At 31.5% G+C, this 21,513-nt stretch overlaps 1 protein-coding gene across 3 annotated transcripts; it reads left to right on the forward strand.

Annotated features, from left to right (window-relative positions):
* The first annotated feature begins 2,247 nt into the window (after positions 1 to 2,247).
* Positions 2,248 to 20,788, forward strand: Zyd (zydeco). Of its 3 annotated transcripts, none has more exons than XM_026642423.2 (10): positions 2,248 to 2,456; positions 16,680 to 16,862; positions 17,332 to 17,519; positions 18,066 to 18,252; positions 18,325 to 18,399; positions 18,519 to 18,796; positions 19,116 to 19,278; positions 19,360 to 19,461; positions 19,569 to 19,690; positions 20,004 to 20,788. In XM_026642423.2, exons 1-10 carry the CDS (start codon positions 2,438 to 2,440, stop codon positions 20,229 to 20,231), a joined length of 1,545 nt encoding a protein of 514 aa, XP_026498208.2. In that variant the 5' UTR covers positions 2,248 to 2,437; the 3' UTR covers positions 20,232 to 20,788. The 3 variants fall into 3 exon arrangements, with proteins under 3 accessions (XP_026498208.2, XP_026498214.2, XP_026498220.2); XM_026642429.2 differs by lacking the exon at positions 2,248 to 2,456 and adding an exon at positions 2,590 to 2,735; XM_026642435.2 differs by lacking the exon at positions 2,248 to 2,456 and adding an exon at positions 10,826 to 10,949.
* Positions 20,789 to 21,513: the final 725 nt, after the last annotated feature.

Here is a 21,513-nt window from a genome sequence, read left to right on the forward strand (position 1 = left end):
AAGTAAAATCCCGTTGTTGATTGAATTAAATTACTATAATTAAATATAAAAAAAACCTTTTAATTTGACCATTAAAACATTTTAATTACTTTATTATCTTTTCTTGGCAAAGCTTGTTGACAACGTGGGGTTAGTATTTTTGGATTTCCAGGCAGGATGTCGTCCTCTCAGTCGATTACGGTTACGGCGGTCATCTCAAGGGGGACCACCCAGCTACTCAGGGCATATTACAATGCACACACAGGTGCACTCTCGTTTCATTACTTGCTTAATCCTATAGGACGGAAAATCCAACACGACTTGATAGAGTTCAGATGGATATACGTTCATTTTTTCTATGAAAAATTTTTAGTAGCTGTCCGTATTTTTCAAATTGACACACAAAACACGTAATACCTTTTAACCTTGCTTTTAAACTTATATGGACATGTCGAATTTGCCGTACCATCACAAACATTTGCACCATAATACATCCCGTATAGTTATCTAGTCTCTCTTGAAATCGGTCAGAAGGGTATCAACATCATCATTTATTTACGATACTGGTATAAACAAGTACTTATTATGATGATGTACAACCCTATGTATAATACACAATATTTTAATACTCTCAATCTTTCTTGTAACACACATAAAACTAATTTCAAACTCTCTCATAGTCCTTCTTGATGTGGTCGTGATTAAAACGTTTATTTCAAAGAAATCCGTTAAGCCGAGTTAACTCCATCAATATCATTCATTAATAGTTCTATTGTGCGTTGGAAATAAACGGAATATTAGCTAAACCAAACGATAGTCCATTGTAGCATATAAGCTTTTTTGATTCATCATCCTCAAGGAAAGATCTTATTAACAAAACTACACCAAACTTTAAAATTTCGCTGATAAGTTTTCTATATGGGTAATTGTATAATAGTCTAAATATAGAACTTTGTTTAGTATATCTGGTCTAATCGCAAGTATGGGTTAATAGTAGTACTATCGGAACGATCCTCTTTCCTTTGTATTAAATCAAAATATTACGGAACATACAAACTGTAAAAAAAAATCAAAAAGAGAGAGATTATTATTTTTATATATTTAGATTTACCAGCAGTAATTATACTAACTAAAGTATATATATATATTTTATAACTCAGTATAAGATATATCGCCTATTACGGTACTCATGCAACATAAAAGTTGTTGAAATGGCTGAATATTATATAAGGTTGAGGGTCGACGGGAAAGCCGACATTGCATTTTCATGTACTTAATTTGTATTTATATTTGATCTCCTGCTATATGGTGGAGGAAATAAATCACGATGAAACTTGCATCTATCGGATGCTACCACCGTCATCAACACGCTTAGCACTTTGAGCACCTTGGTGTCATCAGTTACAAAAAGTCTTCTTAAAACCAGTAGGCTATAAGTTACATCTCCTTAAGAATAAGACAACATAACGAAAAACTATATTAAGGTACATAGCGGTAACTCTAGTTTCTCATTCCTCTTATAATTGTAATTGTCGCTTGAGTCTGAACTGTGATACGTTACTACTCAATCTGATGCAATTAAATGTAATTGTGTTGTCGCGTGCCGGTGCAGGGTAGGTGCAGGTGGGGAGAGGTGGACGAACTCTTAACCCGGTAGATTAGTGAAATCGCTGTTGGTGTCCTTTACATATATCAAGTTCTTGAAGCTCGGACCGTATATGATGTTCTTATGATTTAGAATAATTTGTTGTCATACACTTCTTAAATCTGAAACGTAGTGGAACTTACCCAAAATGTGCTACGTTCCAATCTGGTTAATTTAACATTTGCATTAGTTGTGAATGCAATGCATATAACGGACATTATGTCTGCAGTTTGGTTGACATGATTCCAAGTCGATATATGAGATAAAGCAGTTAGTAATGTACCGTCAATTACTGACTGAGACGAGGACTGGAAAAATCGTTATATACTAATATTGGTTATATATATTTTATTATTATATCTTATAATACACACAAATAATTATACAACAATATATTATGAATATTTATTTTTAATTTACTTTTGAGGAAGATTTTGCTGATCAACATGCCACCATTAATTACCTATTTTCTTGAATTCTTAGTCACACCTGTAAATAATAATGAATTAGCCTAAGGTACCTATGACATTTAATACTACAAAACGATCTCAATTACTTATGAAGTTAAAAAATCGTAGCCAGCTCATATACAATATGCGGTAAGGCAGAAGCTGCGTTCGGAGTCACTTCATCACTGCGCCCGTGCGCCGCCCGACGTACGTGTATTGTATGAGAATATATAATTGGATCCCGTATTCTTCTTTTGACGAGCTCTCCGCCCGGTCCATTATGTACCGTCGAGCGCTGGCCGCGGCATTTGGACGCCACTGACGACGCTCTCGGTCGTCTCCGCGCGATCCCTCCGCCACCACGATGAATGCCTCCGAACGAGGTACGTTACATTAAACGAGTAGCCGTCCCCAGCGGGGACTGTGAAGTGCATACCGCGTACCGGCAAGGTTATACATCGAAACAGGTCGGAAGTGCGTCCTATTCTCTGTGAATGGCTAGGTCACACTATTGCGAAGCTAATGGGCAGGGGAGAAGATTATATCAGCGGCCCGAGTGCCTGTTATTCGAAGTGAATGTAGTGGCTTGTGGCATCCGAGACGCCGGCTGGGGCCCGTAAGTATGGAAGAGTGAAGACGCGACATGGCTTACCATGCGACAGGTATGTGCTGTCGCGATCGCGTCCGACATCCCTGCGGTTCCAAGAACGCGTTAAAATTTCAAGAATATTGAAAGCCAAAAAAAATCGTATTTAATTGACCCGAAAATAGTAGTCAGCACATGTAACTCACAAATTACGGGTGTGGCTATCAGCCTGGACAATGACTATTCGTAAACGAATTAGTACCGATTATGGCGCAACGATCTAATACAAGCATTTTATCGCGTTTTATTATTATGTCCTCATGAATATTTAAGGTTACTTAACAATATCAACAAATACACAAATATACTACGTGAAGTATATAATAATGGTACCTAATGCTAATTGCCTTCAATATTGCTTGGGTAAAATCGTGAAAAATATTATCTGTAAATTTAAATACCTATATATTTCATAATTGGCTTGATTCTCAATTGGTATTTTTAGCCGGCACACGAATTGTTTCTAGTGGATAACTATGATAGGTACAATTTGTACTCGAAAAAAAACCGCATGATTAATTACACGAACATCTTCACGACCGACACATTCTATTGTATTACAATACCGACTAATAAAACATAATACCATTAGTCTTATGACTTTGTATATTTAATAAGTTGCTAATTAATTGTTTTTTATAAAGTTTATTTTAACTTTATCACTTGTCTTGTTATGTAAATGATGTTGTAAGTATGAATTAGTAACAAGTAAGTATTTTTGACATTTTGTGTAGAATTTAGGCACTCAGCTTGACTTACGTATTAAGTATTTACATTTAGTGTAAATATTAAATACCTCACTAGTTTTCCAGCACCTCATTTAAACTTTAATATATCTCAATCTAGTTTTATACAAGTTAGTCGAAAATTCATCAAAAACGTTCTAGGTGTAAATAAATAAAAAATAACATAATATACTAATATAAATCTGGTTTCTTTACTTGTTTTTTTTTCTATATAATATTTCATTACATTTGTTTTGCGAATAAAAAAACAAATATGTACAATTTTTTTTTAGTGGAATATGTTGTACTTAACTATTTATTTCTTATATGTGTTTTATTCCAAGCTGTTAATATGTTTACAATTTTGTTTCATTATGTTTTTGACTTTGATCATTGTCATTTAGTCAAAATTCTTCCATATAATTTTGGATGAATTTCGACTTAAATAAAGTATATTTACCATGATGAAAAACTTATAAAATTTCATGTTTTGTATTGCAAATTTGAATTAGTTTAAAACCTACATTATTAGCTGTGCGCTAACCAACATGCTTATTAAATGTATAAACTTTGATATACAATTTATATTTTAGGTTCCGTAACAAATATATTTCATAATGATGATATTGTTGTTTATCGCCTATTGTTCGCAAGAGTTCGAACAGAAGATAAGAACGTTTTATTTGAAGTTAATATTAAATTGTTTAATTTCATCATGTTACATTTAATAATTTTTAAAGTGTAGCAATTTTCTTGTCCGCGGCTAATTTTACGGTCGTTTGCGTCGGCAAGCGTTCCTAAAGTTAGAAGTAGGGGAGGCACAGGATTAGCGCCTCATCCGGTTAACAATTGACAAATTGTCAGGGCTGGCGATGGTGGAATCATCGTTCATCTTTATCTGCCTAAATTTCTATTGTTTCCACCTGAAATTCCACTATCGATGTAAGTGAGGAGTAATGATATATAAGAGACTTTAAGCCAAATTAGGCTTTCGTTTTACTTCAGCTGATTTTATCGATAATATGTTTAAATATGCCTGTGAATAATTTTAAGATGTTCCCAGCGGAAATTACAAAAGATCTCTTTTGAACAGACATTTTATTCCTTTCCGAACTTTGGAACAGCCGTATTTTTGCAATAACCTCGAAAAATAAACCTGTTACATCTCTGTTTTTAACGATTCTGCGACAAAAATAAATGCATTAGAATTTATAGATAATTTTGTAGATATAATCTATATAACGATGAGAAAAGTTATATTTTATCGAAATATTGGAACTTATTATTTTTATAACATAAATTATTTTTAGCTTTGTGATATCAATTTCACGTGAATATTTTGGGTTCGAATAATTGATTGAAAATAAGTTCTTGAGTATTCTTGCCCCATAAAGATTAAGTTCCAATCATATAATCTCAGTATATATTGAAATATTAATACATATCTGTAATTAACATATATAAACTTACGTAATAATGTAAGTTGATAATTTATACAAATATCACAAAATTCTATTAACGAATATTATCTTCGCGTCACCGAATCTTTATATATATAATTGGCATATTTTATGACACAACCGTTAAAGTAAATAATATTTTTGCGAAATATTAAATTTTAATATAATGTTCATTATATATTAACTACATATTACGCAATAGTAGACTATAAGAGTTTAAAAGAGAGATTAAAAGAGTTACTACTAAGTTGCTTACCGGCTCTTCTTTGTAGAGTCTTCGTTCAGAAACGGTGCCTTATATTCATTACGATTCAATATTATTTGAAAAATGTATATTTTTAATTTAATTTTGACATACGAATATCCTCAACTTCAAAAAAGTAGATTAAAAAAATAATAGTTTGAGCTTAATATTACTAATTGGAGATACGTCATTAAGACAAGGCCCGCTGAACAGTCTGTCGTAAGGAGCCGTGGAATTACGTTTGAGTGAATATGAACAAATTTACCGTATATTTATAAGTTACGAGCTAACTCAGATCAACCGAAAATTAAATAAGATTACGTCAGTAGCTTGTGCAAATTTCCCAAGATTCGTCCGTGTTAAACAAATATTCTGTATTTGATATTGATGCAATCAAATTGCTATTAAAAATAAGTCTTAAAATGATTAAAAAATAACTTATCAAAATTTTTTTACTTGTTAAATGATTATTCTATTGGCTTTAATACACTTTTATATTTGTTGTGTATTCTACTATAAACTTTTTAATATATATATTTTCATTAAGTTTCTGTTAATTTTAAATCGTGAGGAATCGGACAAAAGTATATTGGCATCCAATATCGCATTAGCGAGATTGTCGTTGTGTATAAGATTTCAAAGTGCTCACGGCATAGAACGACCTCGGAAGCTTTGAGTGTACTTTATAGACGTCCTGAGCTATTTATTAGATTGAGAAATTGTTTTATAAATATTATATGAAGGACTCTCTTGGCTGCAATTTCGAAAAGATGGCTGGTAGGAAATATATTTATTATATACATATGCCTTTTTTGAGCGCAATAGATGTTTTATTGTTATATCTGAGATTAGGATTTACTATTAACATTTTCTTAAACTATGTGGTTAGTTGTGTTTGATTTTTTTTTCCGGAAACAAATGGTAATGAAACGTTTGGCGCTCGTGAGTGTTTCTTCAAATGCTTATAACATTATCTGTTTTATTCAAAGCTGTAAATAAGAAATCTCCTGGTAACTTGGTAAATAATTTTCTCATGTTCCACAAATGTTTTACTTCAGTAAAATAATAAGGGTTACACAATTTAATCATTTCCTCATATCTGCATTTGATAATGAAAACGCAGATAATTCAATAATGGGGCATTCAGGACTCTGTTTGATCACGAAGTATGGTAAATGTGTATTTGTAAAACGAAAAGAAGATTTTACTTAATGGATTATCGCAGATAAGCTACTAAACCAACAAATATATCTTCCATATGAGCTCTCAACCAATTTCATGTCATAATCCCTAATATTATACTCCTTAAAACTACGTCCAACTCTGGGCGTACCGTTTATAAAACCAGTTTTTCTTTCGAGAAATTGCCGCAGCAGCTCAAATTTTGAATGTAATTTATTATTAGTAGTGTCTTTCCAAGTAACCTAGACTTGACAGACATGTGCACTATTACATTTTTCTTCCCATTGGCTCTCTTGAGATTGTAGCGAGAGGTGCCTAGAGGAATATGGTGTTCTTCTTCTGCGTTAACGTTGTGTCACAGAAGGAGCGCTGACCCTCTTCGCCGAAGACTACTGGCGTCGGTGCTATGCACTCCTTTTTCCCCCACCACAACCTACCTACGCCTTCATGAAGAGCTGATATTGATACCGCTTTTTTTTAAGGGTAATCTCAGTGCACACGGTGTACAGTCCCGAATTTCTTCCACATTAATGTGGGAGAAAAACGAAAATGCATTTTCCGGCAAAAAGAGGGTATCGATAGAAGCAGTGTGTAGCTCTGTGTACTACCCGTATTCTACCGCCAAATAGTAATGAATACTTTATCTTTCTGCGTTTTGGTTAGAAACTTGGTCTAGAAGTTCGTAGTATTTAAAATACCGTTACTCGAATAATACGTACAAACGTTGTTCCTATGCCTGAACACTTTTCGCTCGACTCAGTTATGCCACCAGAATTTTATAAGAAAACTCTTGGGAAAACTCTATTCTCCTACTGTGTTATGCGTAGTGGGATACTCTCCCTTAGGAATTGACGCAGTTTTTTAGAGGACATTATCGAAATATTGTATCTGAGATCAAATAATTGCAGTTTTCCTTTCTCTATCATTCTTAATCTTATTTACTTTAAATGTAAATCACTATAACACACTATAACTATTTAATGTTGCAGTCAAACCTTCATTCTATATAAAAGCACTCTCTTAAGTGACTGACTGTTAACGCATATATAAACAATTAAGACTTTAAATTTATATATTTTCGGGCTTCCGTTATAACTCAACTTCATTCAATTCATTCGTTAAAATTTACATTATTTTTAACACACAAAGACAAATAAATCTGTCATATAATATGTTATTCAGTTTAGATGTCGCGCTGCAAACGTACTGATATATTTTTTTAACTTCCCGTAGCGAAGCGACGTGTAGAGACTCGTAGAAGCTAATGCGTCTGTAGTCATGACAACAATTTAAATTTATACTATTGTACATGAGTTATATAATGTGTTTCGTATCCGTTATCATTAATTTAAAAAGTAGCGTTCATTTGTTTCATAGTTTAATCTTATAAAGTTACTTTATTAATTTTACTTCGCAAGTAAAACTAAGTGCAAACGTTTGCATATCGTACGTCACTACATTGATCAAAGTCCTTTCATTCATCCTTTCAAAGTGAATAAGTTGTTTGTAGTTACATTACATGTATACACGGACACGTATTATACGACAAAGAGATTAGATGGTATAGACAATAAAGGATAGATATTTGTCTTTAAATAAATTGATCTAGATTAAAAAAGTATGTTTTTTTTTATGTATTAATGTGTGATGAAAAAATAGGCCTCGTTATGGAAAATTGTTACATTTGCGATCTATTCAAATTTTATCGGCGTGCATTATGACTGACATTCGTGCTTACAAGATGTCAACGAGACGACTAAAAAGCACAGATTATATTATATAACTAAAATTTATAAAATACTTTGTCGTGAACACGCCTTCTTTAAGTTCATAATTCTATAATAGATAGTGTCATTGCAAAAAGAACAAATAAACCATTACTAAAATCATCAAATCGGTGGTCATAAATGAAATAATCCATGTGCTTATAATACTAACTCATTAAAACTTGGACCCTTGGTTTAACAATGTATGTGGATTGGTGACGGAATATTTAGTAGTAGTTTTATTAAATTCAAATATATAAAAGTTATCATAGCCGTTATAAATGAACACTATATTTGAATTAAAAAAAATATATTTGCGGTTTTTTAGGTTACATTTAATTTGTACCTTTGACATATATAAATTCATTAAATTAATAACATTAAATTCATTAAATAAATGAGGAAAAGATTTTTTTTTGTAATGCTCAACTGAAAAACTACGAAACCAATATTTATAAAAACATATACCAGAAATTGAAGCGCGTTTCGGAGAAGATATATAATATTATTAAATAAGTGGCTAGGTATCACAATTTCACGCGCTTTATGTTAAGAATATTGACGTGACAAGCTTGAATACCTCCGTGTTATCCAAAACCATTGACTATAGATATAAAATATACATATAAAACGGCTTCAAACATTCATTGGTCTATAGGTACTTTACGTTTGTGGCTAACTGGCGGTATATCGAAAGAAGCTAATATCAAAGACGTCTTAATGCGGACTTCCTGCCTTCTTTCATATGTCAATTTCCTTCGTAATGCATTCGATGATATCTCAACGAGTCGAGGCACGCACTATTCCTCAAACGTAGTATGTCACGTTAAAGCTATTAGATCTAGTTTACGTCAACAAAGCTTAATTCATTATACGTCGTAGCATTGAAACATCGAATAAGTGGAATACGTTCTTGCACTTGGACATTTAACGAAACTACCGGTTCACATGTTTAACTGTTACATAAGTTTCTAGTACGTTGTTGACGGAGTTTTCGCTACGTAATTATTTTACGATTCATAAATTGATGTCTAAAAAGATTAGTTTATAGAGAACAGTGCTGTATTTTTCCGCTATTATGGCATTAGATGACATTCTAAAAAAAATATTATTGTACTCAGTATATTCTATTTTTGAGTTTCAGAAAGTCTAATGGCGGCGAATAGTTTCCATTTATAGTATAAAAATGTACAAATATGTACTCAGAAGTTATGACTAAATCTGTTTCAAACGAAGTATTTTTTTAATGTGTACAATTAATTAAAAAAACGAGGCAGCTTTTATTAGTATTTTGAATTGAGTTTAATAAAATCAATAATTTCCAAGTGGTTAACCAGTTACAACTATTTGGTTAAATTAATTTTCATATATTGATTAAGATAATAAAAGAACTCTATAATTTTGATACAATACAGTAATTTAATAGCGGACATATTTTTTAACTTGTCGACAAGAAAGCGTAAACGACATCATATATTTACGTATTGCGCTGGAAATCATTAGATAGTAATCGAAAACATACATAACATAATCAGCCTGTAAATTTCCCACTGCTGGGCTAAGGCCTCCTCTCCCGTTGAGGAGAAGGTATGGAGCATATTCCACCACGCTGCTCCAATGCGGGTTGGTGGAATACACATGTGGCAGAATTTCGTTGAAATTAGACACATGCAGGTTTCCTCACGATGTTTTCCTTCACCGCCGAGCACGAGATGAATTATAAACAAATTAAGCACATGTAAATTCAGTGGTGCCTGCCTGGGTTTGAACCCGAAATCATCGGTTAAGATGCGCGCGTTCTAACCACTGGGCCATCTCGGCTCACCACTGGGCCATCTCGGCTCAGTAATCGAGAAATGTAATGTTATATTAAGATCCCGACTCGTTCTTCTGATTGAGTTGTATATTTCTGGCGTAATATGATCAACGTACAATAGGCGATGCATCTTCTATGCGTTCGTATGAGGTATCGTGATCTGTGGCCGAGGAGAATTTTTTTTAAGGATTTTCTTATGACATGTCATTTTTTCAAGAATAGTAAAATTAATTCAAAAATCTTGTAGTTTTAGTCTTTTGTATAGAGTCATTGCAATTCTAAATCCTCGACTTTGCTTGGTCGCTAAGCTCTACATTTATCGTCTTATGTTGTCAAATTATGCGAGGTAGAAGAAATGCAACAACAATAATAATCCATAATAAAACATACACTAACACATTTTTCAACAGATGAAATATACCATACATAGTAATATTAGCATACAATTGGCGGAGCGCGAGCAATAACAAAGTATTTACAAAAAAAAATAAAGTGCATTTCATACGATCAGTAATTATGAATTATTGGTAAAATATGCTAACGAGTTCTTTGAGCACCTGTTGTGTAATGAAATTTTCTGAGGTAAATATATAAATATCAATGTTATAGACAAGTTTTTCCTGACGGATGTTTACGTTATTAGTAAATGTCAAAATACAAACATACAATGAATATCTTATTCTATATTATATAAGTTTTCTAATTAATGATATACAAAACACAGTTATTCCAAAACGGATAAATTTTTTTAGTTCCAGAAAAATGACAAGTTGTCACTTGAAGTGAGATCCTGTGCGAAAATAAATGAGTTGGTTATAAAAAAAAACTCTGCGTATTCTTCTTCTTTTTATTAGACACACGTTTCGTATGTACAAATAAGATGTTGACGTTATTTTCTAAAATCGGTTAATCCGGTTGGTCAAGTTGTCGCGGTGGTCATTTGAGTCAATTTGCCTGTTGACTTTGCTATTTGTCGGAGCGTTTTTAGTGAGGAAGTCACTTTGTTTGTTTGTCTTCAGCAATGCGTTCGCTCCTACGTACGTACAATGTTCGTTATTTTTTAAACATTCTTTTATCCAGTCTTTCGGTTATCTGGATAACATTTACAAGTGAATAAATTGATATTAAAAGTGAAATATTATTTTAATAATAAAAATATCTCAGTGGCACGTTTAAATATACCAAATGAAAATTAAAAACTTATGCAATAATATATCAACACATATAATATAAATTTATAATACAACAATATTACAATGAATTCATTGCAATATCATTGTATTGTATTAAAAGAAAAAAAAAAATCGTTCACTTTTATTTTCAAAAAATTCAATCACTTTTTTTTCGCGATATTGTGTCTTTTATATGTGACCGTATTATAAATGTTTTCTCTGTAAAATGATGCAATAAGTTTATATAATTTAAAAAAGTTTATATGAACCTATTATCACAAGTGTTTTCTATTATAAAATCAAGGGAACGGTTGAATTACATTCGCGTGTCTCCTATGAAAAGGAAAGAAACGAACAAAAAATGTCATTCGATGCCTGAAGATAAATGGAAATCGATAAAAAAAATATCACGAGATAAGTTTAAAAATTATTTATTTCTTGGTTTTTTAAGTTCTAAGTGTCCGCGATTTGTTATAACAGTGAACAGCCACGCCAGTGTACCACAACATAAATTGCTGCGTCTAATAACTTCAAGTTATCTCGAGTATGGAGGAAATGGATCAATGAGAGGACATCTTACTAAATAATACTTATTACTTTGTATTTTGAAATCAGAAAGTCTAATGTTTTTGTCTATTATAAATTATTCATACATAAAATAACTTTAATTACTCGACATTATAAATTGTAAATACTATACAATTACAATTAAACATGAATTCTGGAGGTGATATAATTTTTTATTATTTTATAAATGTACGTGAAAATGTTATTTAAGAGTGTTAAAACGCGTAATAATGTAATTCGATTTTTATAGTGATTAAAGACTTATTTCATTAAATTCAATATACGATTTCAATAAATAGTTCATGTTTATATTTGAAACATAAAAGGCTTAGGATAAATCCTTTATACTTTTATATAGTTTAGATAACTCGCGTAAAGGTATGGTGAGAGATGTATTTCAATAATAATGTGTATTAAGAATTATATCTCGATTCTGAGTACTACTTTAAAGCTATAAAATATTTGTAAGAGGAGAAGAGGGTTCCCTAACCTTGGTAACCATGTGGATATGTTCATTTAAATTTCGAAATCAAACGACTTTAAAAATATACCACTAAAAAAGTAAAGTAACAGCCTGTACGTGTCTCACCACGGCTAAGGCCTCTCATTTAGTAAAAGGTTTTTAATTAATTCAAACACGCTGTTCAAATGGTGGTATAAACAATGGAAAATTTTAATTGAAATTAGACACATGAAAGTTTCTTCACAACGTTACCGCTGGACACAAGATGAAACATATGGATATTCAATGGTGCTTGTTAGGGTTTGAACCAGCAATAATCAGTTAAGACGCACACGTTCTAACCACTGGATCATCTCAGCTCAACTATATGAATATAAATAATGATTGTTTTTAATTACATAAAAAGAAACAACAATTAACATTTCCGTTTGAACTATTTGATTTCATTCAGGCAAGTCCAAGGACAATACCTAGTATTCTAATACGGGTTAATAATCAGAGTCGTTTAAATGATTATTTCAAGAGGCAGGTCGCTGAACTATTCTGACCCACAAAAAAGTCAATTGGTGTGCCCTTACTAATATATAATTAATTTTGGCTACGTTCCGTTCTTGAGACTAATTCGCAATTCGATGAAATATTAAGTGGTACTATACTTTATTTGTGTTATATGTTATTATGATACTAAGAAAATGTATATTGTTTTTATGAATTTTATTACGTATTTATTTCTTGTTTTTCTTTCATTATAAATTCTTACAATAACTACCAATTTATGTTTCACATCTACTGGATGTCCTGGAAAGGCAATTCATAGGTCTTAAAACTTGATTTTCGATCGAGATATTTAAATAATTTTTAATAATACACAGCCGTCAACACTTTAATTTGTCGATCACGTAAATAAAGTTGAATTTTCAGCTTGAATGTCATGTTTCTAATGTTATGTTATTGTATTGTTAATTATGAATGTTAAGTCGCTTATTTTATCGTAATCGTTTATTAATCGAACGCTGTTGAAACTATACATGGGACAGCAGTTCTATTCCGTAATGATACCTAGCCCCGTTTTAAGATCTTCCCCTTGCATAGTCGATAACGGTTAAGTCACACAGACTTGACTTAACCTGCTTGATTAGAATTGAACGACCATTATCGCCTAGGAACTCCTGAAGCGTTTTCCTTTAAATGTTTTAATTAAATCAGCAAAAGTCGCATATAATTTTCCTGATATTTAACAAAAGGGTTGGACGAAGACAGTGTTAAGTTCTTACAGAAAATACCAGTATCTACTGTATACTGTATATATAGAGATTTTATAAAATATTTTTGCAAGTATTAATCACTTATTATACAACCACAATATAGTCGATTTGCATATGAAAAAACGTAAGTGAGTAAAGATTATAAATAAAAAAATAATAATAATGCGAATAACAATAAATTAAAATAATTATTTTTTCACTTTCAAATATAGTTTTAACACGTGACAAATTGCGTGATTAAATGAGTTTTCGTGACAATGTTTAAGAAACTTACATACTGATGATATATGTTTGTACATCGTATTTAAATTAACGACTAACATTGTAATTATTCATGGATTTCTTATTTTATTTCGATTACTTTTAGGTTTGTATTTTTAAGTTATATGTTATTTTATGTTATAATAATATTTTATGTTATAATAATACTTTATATACATAATTATCATCATTCAGTAAAAGTTAGATTTTACGACACTCACGGTTTGGACACTTAGGCATACATAAGTCAGAATGTATTAAAAACAAATTATTTTGTGGATACTTTCCTTTACAGTAGATCGTGAAATTAGAAACATTGATAAATTAAAATTATTTGTTGATTAAATTCCAACGCGAGATCCGGAACCATTATAATATACGCTCTACACTAAACAATTAAATTTAATAGAATTACAAAAGCCTAATCGGGTAACTGTTATAAATATAAGTATTTTTTTACCAGAAGAAATACTTCGTGTTCATTCGATATCAGATTACTTTATAAATGAAAGTGTTCCATGCGACATCCACGCGAAAATATTAAACGTCGTCAAACTATAGTTACAACTAATTAAATTTTTTCGATAATAATAAAGCATATTATCTTGTAAATGACATGTATTGCGTGTTTTAAGTTAATGAGTTTCGCATTTTAAGTTCCGAGTTGAGATTTTCACTTTTTTATGAATATAAAGCAGATATGCTAATTGTTACGGCTTAATGTTATGCGTACACGCACGTTGCCGTGAATATACCGGTGTGAACTGCAATATTGTCTTTTATTCAATGGCTTCTTATGTATGCAATATTCTTAAATGGATGATGATTATTATTATCATAAAAACGTACAATATTTATACTAGTTAGTTCTAATATATTATATACTAGATATTTATAAATATTTATTTGTAAGAATAATGACTTTCTATATATATATGTCGTAGGATCGTAATTCGACTATTCTCGTATACTCGGATAACTAGAAAATAGGGATATCGGAAAAATGAAAACTTAAAATTAAGTTGCTTAATAATAATTTCGAAACTCCGTGGCATTTGCCGCTATGGGATGCAGCAAGCCTTGCGTAATATATATACAGGGTTATTGGTTATTCCCGTTAGGAATACGTCGAAATGGTTCGAATAGTTCATCGATAAATTCTTATCCTCTCAGTAATTAACAACATGGACTGGGTCTTTCGATATTAATTTGTCGTCTCTGAACACTACCAGTTTCCCTGATTCGCTTGTTATAAACTGATACATCGGGTAGCCGGTGAAGAGGAAACCGACGCGAATAATCTTGCATTGGTTAGGTATGTATTAAACTTATTTGCGAGACATTCAAAGAGCGAATTTAAGTTTTGTTCGAATACGAATTTCCACCACCGTCCCTTGTGATCATTTTATTTCGGTTGTTTTGAAATAAGATCCTAGTTGTTATACATTTTTGGAGAGCTGATAAAACGGTTATGTTTTTAAAATAATTTGCAGGACAAGTTTCATAATGATTTTCTTTGTTTTAAAGGCATTTTTGTAGAAAAAAAAATTGAAATAATATATTTTTCCGTCTCGAATTTTTAAATTTGGACCGATATTTATTGTTTTAATATTGACAAATAACCAGTGTTTATTCATTTTTATAAATCAGAAGAAAAAAATAGATTTTAATTGATACTTTTTTTTTAAATAATTTTTTGAAGTTGCATTTTTGACTTATTTTGAAAAAATCTAAAAAACGTGATAACTCAAAATTGGTTCATTTTTGCATCATGCATATGGGGGTTAAAATTATTGTCAATAATCACACCTATCACCTCCTAACGGGAATACTTCGAATTATCAATAACCCTGTATATATGTATCATACAACGAATTTGTGGCATGATCAAAAATATACAAGTTTTATTTTTTATTATTTAAAATAAAAACTAAAATAATACAAAAGTTTCAAATAAATCGTATGAATATTCCGGAAGAAATATTAAAAATATGTAAGATATATTTGTACAAAATACAAAGAAAATTTGGATCGGAAGTAAACCTTAAAGAATTCAGTGCTACAAAATGTTCAAATAAATAACAACTAATTGGACTTATTTTATTAATTGTTGCTTGTTAGTGAGCCATTTTTTGCTTTTAAATCAACTGATTAAAAAATGCAAAGGAAATGGATTTGTAACGTTATCGGTTCAAGTTTCACGATATTCATTCGCAACATATTCTATTAATAAGAAAAATGTTGTCTTGATTCCTTCTCCCAAGAGAGTGTTACTATTTATTTCTTATTTAATTCCTACGTCACTGCAAATGCTTACCGTGTAAAGTGCGGAGTTATTGCTAATATACCTACTCTACCAGACATATTTCAAGAAGTGTTGAAAAGACTGTAAGACTGTTGTTATGGGCGTGGATGTTTAAACGAAAAACAATTTACTTGTAACCATATATACAAATACATACCACAATATTATATAAAATGTTGTATGCTTAAAATCATGTTATATAAATAACAAACATCAAACCTACGTATTATTATGTTTCGATGTTAGCTCAAAGAGAGACAGTGTTATAACAGGCGCAAAAACATGGTGATGGCGTATATACAATGTTCTAACACTTAATACAACGGGTAATATTTCTTACAGCAATTGTATCTAGGAGTTTTGTGCGGTGCTTGGTGATTGGGAATAGTTGACCAATCATTGAGGTTCTTTATTAATTATTTCGTCGTTTGCTGTCCTAATCTTAATAGAAAAAAGAACGTATTGTCGAAGTAATAAGAGTTATTTTAAATAAACAAAATATTCACCTTATTACAAAATATTGTTGCCTCTGTTTCATTCATCTACTTTAAGGTTGCCTGGAAGAGATCGCTGCTTTAGCGATAAGGCCGCCTCTTGTGCATCTTTCTTGAATATGATTTATGTATATGTTTATTGGTGTACAATTTTGATTTGATTTATTCAATAAGAACATTTATACGTAACATTGTGATAATATTTTTATTTCATCTGTGTTTATTTTATTATTCATATAGACGGGTATCTCCGCAATTGCACGCCGCCGGCCATCGATGATTTTCCAGCGGGCTTCTTCACGGAGATTCAGAGGCAGCATGGCGCAATCGTTCTACATGCATTTATTTCCATCTATCTTTTCTTGGCACTCGCTGTCGTTTGCGATAAATTTTTTGTACCAGCCGTTGATAGAATATGCACGGGTAAGTAAATGCTAAGCCTTTTTATTTTAAGTTTCCGTAAAGTTTTTGCTGAATCATGTACTGTATGGTACTATTCTGCTAGAACTCATTTTGTATCTCAGTTATTTCCAATGTATCTTATCATAACTGTTATAGTCAATATAACATAACACTTTCGAATTTGATCAACGTATTGTACGGTGGGTTTTGAGTTTGTTCATACAGAATAGATTTGTGAATGTGAATTTTAAAACCCCTGCTAAGCAGCCATACTTAGTATGGTTGTGTTCCGGTTTGAAAGGTGAGTGAAATAGTGTAACTATAGGCACAAGGGACATAACATCATAGGACGATCGTTGACACAATGTAAGAATAGTTTTATTTTTTACCACATACATATAGTCACCATTTACCATCAGGTGGTCCATTTGCCCGTCGGCCTATAATACCATAAAAACTTATTTTTTTAATAATTTGCTTATAATTTCAGCTTTAAATATGACAAATGATGTGGCTGGTGCCACTTTTATGGCAGCAGCTACGTCAGCGCCGGAATTGTTTGTGAACGTCATCGGGACTTTTATAACTGAGGGTGATATCGGCGTGGGTACTATCGTTGGTTCAGCCGTATTCAATATTCTGGCTGTGGCCGCCTGCTGTGGCATAGGCGCAGGAATGGTACGAATAATATAATCATTTATCATAATTTTGCTTGTTTTTAAATTACATACGTCACCAGTTTCAAAGAGCTCTTTCAGAACTATACTTGGTTTGGTTTACAAGCACCGGTTTTATTGTTTCTATGATCATTAATTACACATTCGAAAGAAAAAGGCATTGCATTGTTTAATCATAAAGGCGCGTACAGGCACGTTCAATATTTAAATTATCTATAATTATTATTTAATCTATAAGATTTTTTTACATTAAGTCCTTAAATATATACAAATATGAATTAAAACTTGTTACTGTATCAATGTTGACCGCGTGGAATGGTCGCAAGAATGCTAGCAGCATTTCCCCGTTGTATCGCAATCCTCTGATCAAAAAACGAACCAGCCCTCCTGTCGCCAGTGGAGACAATAGGAAGAGGTGTTATATTTTCAATGAAGCCTTTTGCACTACTACTCCAAGGTGCAAGTGTTTCAACAGCAAATGGAAAACTTCATAGACGATAACAAAAATTAATATTAAGGTAATTTTTTATACTATATTATATTTTAGGTGGTACCTCTTGATTGGTGGCCGTTAACCAGGGATTGTCTAGCATATGGAATTACAGTATCCATACTTATTTGTATCATGCATGACGAATACGTGCAGTGGTACGAAGCATTTCTTCTCGTTTTATTGTATGGAGTTTATATCTGCATTATGTATTACGACAAATCTATTCAAAACTTTGCTAAAGGTAATTATTTATGATATATTTATAAACCGATTTTACTTATAACCGGTCCTGATTGTATCATTTTCACAACAGGAAGTTGGATCTGTGTTTCAAATTTTTTGAAGAAAGATAACGTAAAACAAGACTCCGTTTTACCAGTGGACAATGGTATGTACACTTGTATAGATTTCTATATTTACTAACATTAAAAAAATCAATAATATGATTAATTATTCTACATTGTATTTGAAATTTTAAATTAAAGTTAAAAATACAATTTTCAATAGATCATCATCAGCACAACGGGAATGTCAAGAGTGCATCCTTATTTACGGATACGAATGAAAAGAAACTCTCAGCGGATGCCTCTCTTCAAGTCGAAAAGATTAAAAATGATGACGATAAAAGTGTGAGTGGTGAAAACGATCCCAAGGTCAGTGACATGGAAATTGCATGTCAAGAAGAAGCGAATCAAGGGAACGTTGAAGAAGGGAACAAAGAAGTAGTGGAAGAATATCGTCATTCTTTATGGAAGTGGCCATCTGGAAGAAGCAAACTTACAAAGGTATAATTTAAGAATATTTCCTTCAAAAAGTGTGAGCGGAAAGGAAAATAAGATTATTTTCAATAAAATGCCAATACGTATCATATATATTTGTGTAATATAAAATAAGAGTGTTTATGTTTTGAACTCGTCTATAATCAGAAATCTTATGTTATTCTTTCACGATATATTATGTCTGTGACGTCCAACCCTTAAAAAGCGAATGAAGTCGCGGTTGACAACAAGTATTTAATACAAACCCCAGCAAGACTTTCTTCTGTAAACTAGTTTTGATACTGATTTATTTATTTTCCAATAATATTTAAGCCGTTTATTTCAGACGACCTGGATTATAACATGGCCGATACATCTGGTGTATCTCTTCACGATACCTGATTGCGAGAAACCTCGTTTTAAGAACTGGTTTCCACTAACATTCATCATGTGCATTGTCTGGATAGGATCGTTGTCGTATATCGTTGCGTGGATGATCACCATTATCGGTAGGATGTCATAAATTTACCACATTTGCCTTTAAATTAACAATTACAAATAATAACTGTGTGATATAAAAAAAATCCTAGGTGATACGCTGATGATACCAGATTCAGTTATGGGGATTACCTTCTTAGCAGCTGGAACGTCGGTCCCAGAAGCTGTCTCCAGTGTGATCGTAGCAAAACAAGGTAAAATCAGTTGAAACTATTCAAATATCAATGGGTTAATGTAAAACAAATTAATCTTATTCATTGTGGTGTTTCAAATACTAAAACCCGTTTATATATTTTTTCAGGCCATGGATCAATGGGAATAAGCAACTCTATAGGATCAAACACATTCGATATACTCTTGTGTTTGGGTCTCCCTTGGTTAATCAAAGCTTCGTTGACTCCAGCTGAACCTGGCAACTATTGGGTTAGACCGTTATTGTATATGAATATTACAAATGCGAATTATATCATACAAAGCGAATGTGTTTAGCGAAAATATATTGCCGAGCGATTTGGGCCCGTAGTTTGATTATGAATAATCACTCACAAAGCTTCGATTAATATGTCATTCTATTATATTTTTAAAAATAATTAATTATAGTTTTTAATTCAGACTGGAAAATACTAATATTCGAGTGATTATCACAATTGGACGACTCTTTTCAATTTCGAAGTGTTTTGCTACGCACGTAATTGTAATAATAATATATTTGTTAAAACTTTTGTTCTTCCATTAGGTGAAGATAAATTCGATGGGTCTAGAATATTCTGCGATATCCCTGTTGTCTACGCTTCTGCTACTGTACCTCACTTTCTGGTTCAACAAGTTTAAGCTGGACGCGGCGGTAGGACGAGCGTGCTTGGCTATGTACGCTATGTTCTTGGTACTAGCCACTCTCATCGAGTTGAATGTTTTCTTCCCGGTGAACGTGCGTACTTGCAGAAGAACCGAACTGAAATCTTAAATACTAACCAAACGCAGTGATATGAATGAAACCTCACCAGTGATGTCATTCACGTCAGATCCATAGGAAGCAGCAGCTTTCTAACACGATGTTGTTCGCAAACCGTACTAAATTTTTACTCTTAGTTTTAAAGTGATATCGATGATCACAAATTTACAAACAAAGATTAATAAAGTTAAGTTTATTATTAATGATATTATTAATTTTACCTTTTTGATTGGGAACTAAGCGGCATAGTTTTTTAGATTTCGTTTTATTTTTATTAATTTACATTATTTTTTCGGTATTAAAATATAATTTGATATTTGACATAATAAGAATTTGGAATTATACAGAATATTATCTGAATTTAATGCCAAATATTTTTTATAGATTACGTATTATCAACTAATGATCAGAGAGCGAAGTCAATGCTAATACTTTGTATACCTTTTAACTTATCTTTGTAACAGAGGTACATTGTATTTTTAAGTCGGAAAAATTGTTTTGTAAATAAATACGTACGATGTAATGTATCAGCAATTAAGAAATATAAAATATATAGATTTTTATTTTCATTATTATTTCAGTTGAAAATAATCCTAAGCTCCACCATATTTAATCCTAAACAATATTAAGACTTAACAGAATATATTATACGATTAAAAAGTTAGACAAATGGTAGAAATATTTTAGTGAATCTAAAAACTGAAACAGCATTTTTTTTCAGTGTACGTAAGATATTATTTTAAAATTTTCATTTATATAAATACTTTTCATTTTAATTTTCTTTGTACTATTAGTCTGTCTAACACCACAAATTAAAAATTTGGATTTGAGACAAATATAACATAATTTGCACAATATATAGGTATTACGCATATCTAAAAAACTGAATATGTACAATTACAAAATACAAAAGAAATTAAGCAAGTTTACTTAAAAATATATATATAAAGTAAAATATACTTTATTCAAGTAGGTTTTTAAGAGCACTTTTGAATCGTCATTTAGCAAAATATATGAGTATAAGTGAAGCTACCACCGGTTCGGAATGCAGATTCTACCGAGAAGAGCCGGCAAGAAAATCAGTAGTTACTCTTTTTCAACATTTAAAAATACAGAGTCATGTTAATTAAATACAATTATACTTATATGTATGTAATACTTCTCGGATCACAACATAGTAGGGAATGAAACGATCACCTTCAGACCGTTTCTAATAGAAATATAAACAAATGTATTGTAAATAGCAATATCCCGCTGAGTTTCTTTTAACGGTTCTTCAGTTTTTGACAGACAA

The sequence above is a fragment of the Vanessa tameamea genome, chromosome Z, assembly GCF_037043105.1.
Source record: "Vanessa tameamea isolate UH-Manoa-2023 chromosome Z, ilVanTame1 primary haplotype, whole genome shotgun sequence".
NCBI classification, from domain to species: Eukaryota; Metazoa; Arthropoda; class Insecta; order Lepidoptera; family Nymphalidae; genus Vanessa; species Vanessa tameamea.

What these genes read in the sequence shown, in the direction of transcription:
- Zyd (XM_026642423.2), top strand. An exon ending in CGTTTTACCAGTGGACAATG is followed by an intron (nt 18,400 to 18,518) that starts GTATGTACACTT and finishes AATTTTCAATAG; the next exon opens with ATCATCATCAGCACAACGGG. An exon ending in TGTGATCGTAGCAAAACAAG is followed by an intron (nt 19,462 to 19,568) that starts GTAAAATCAGTT and finishes ATATTTTTTCAG; the next exon opens with GCCATGGATCAATGGGAATA.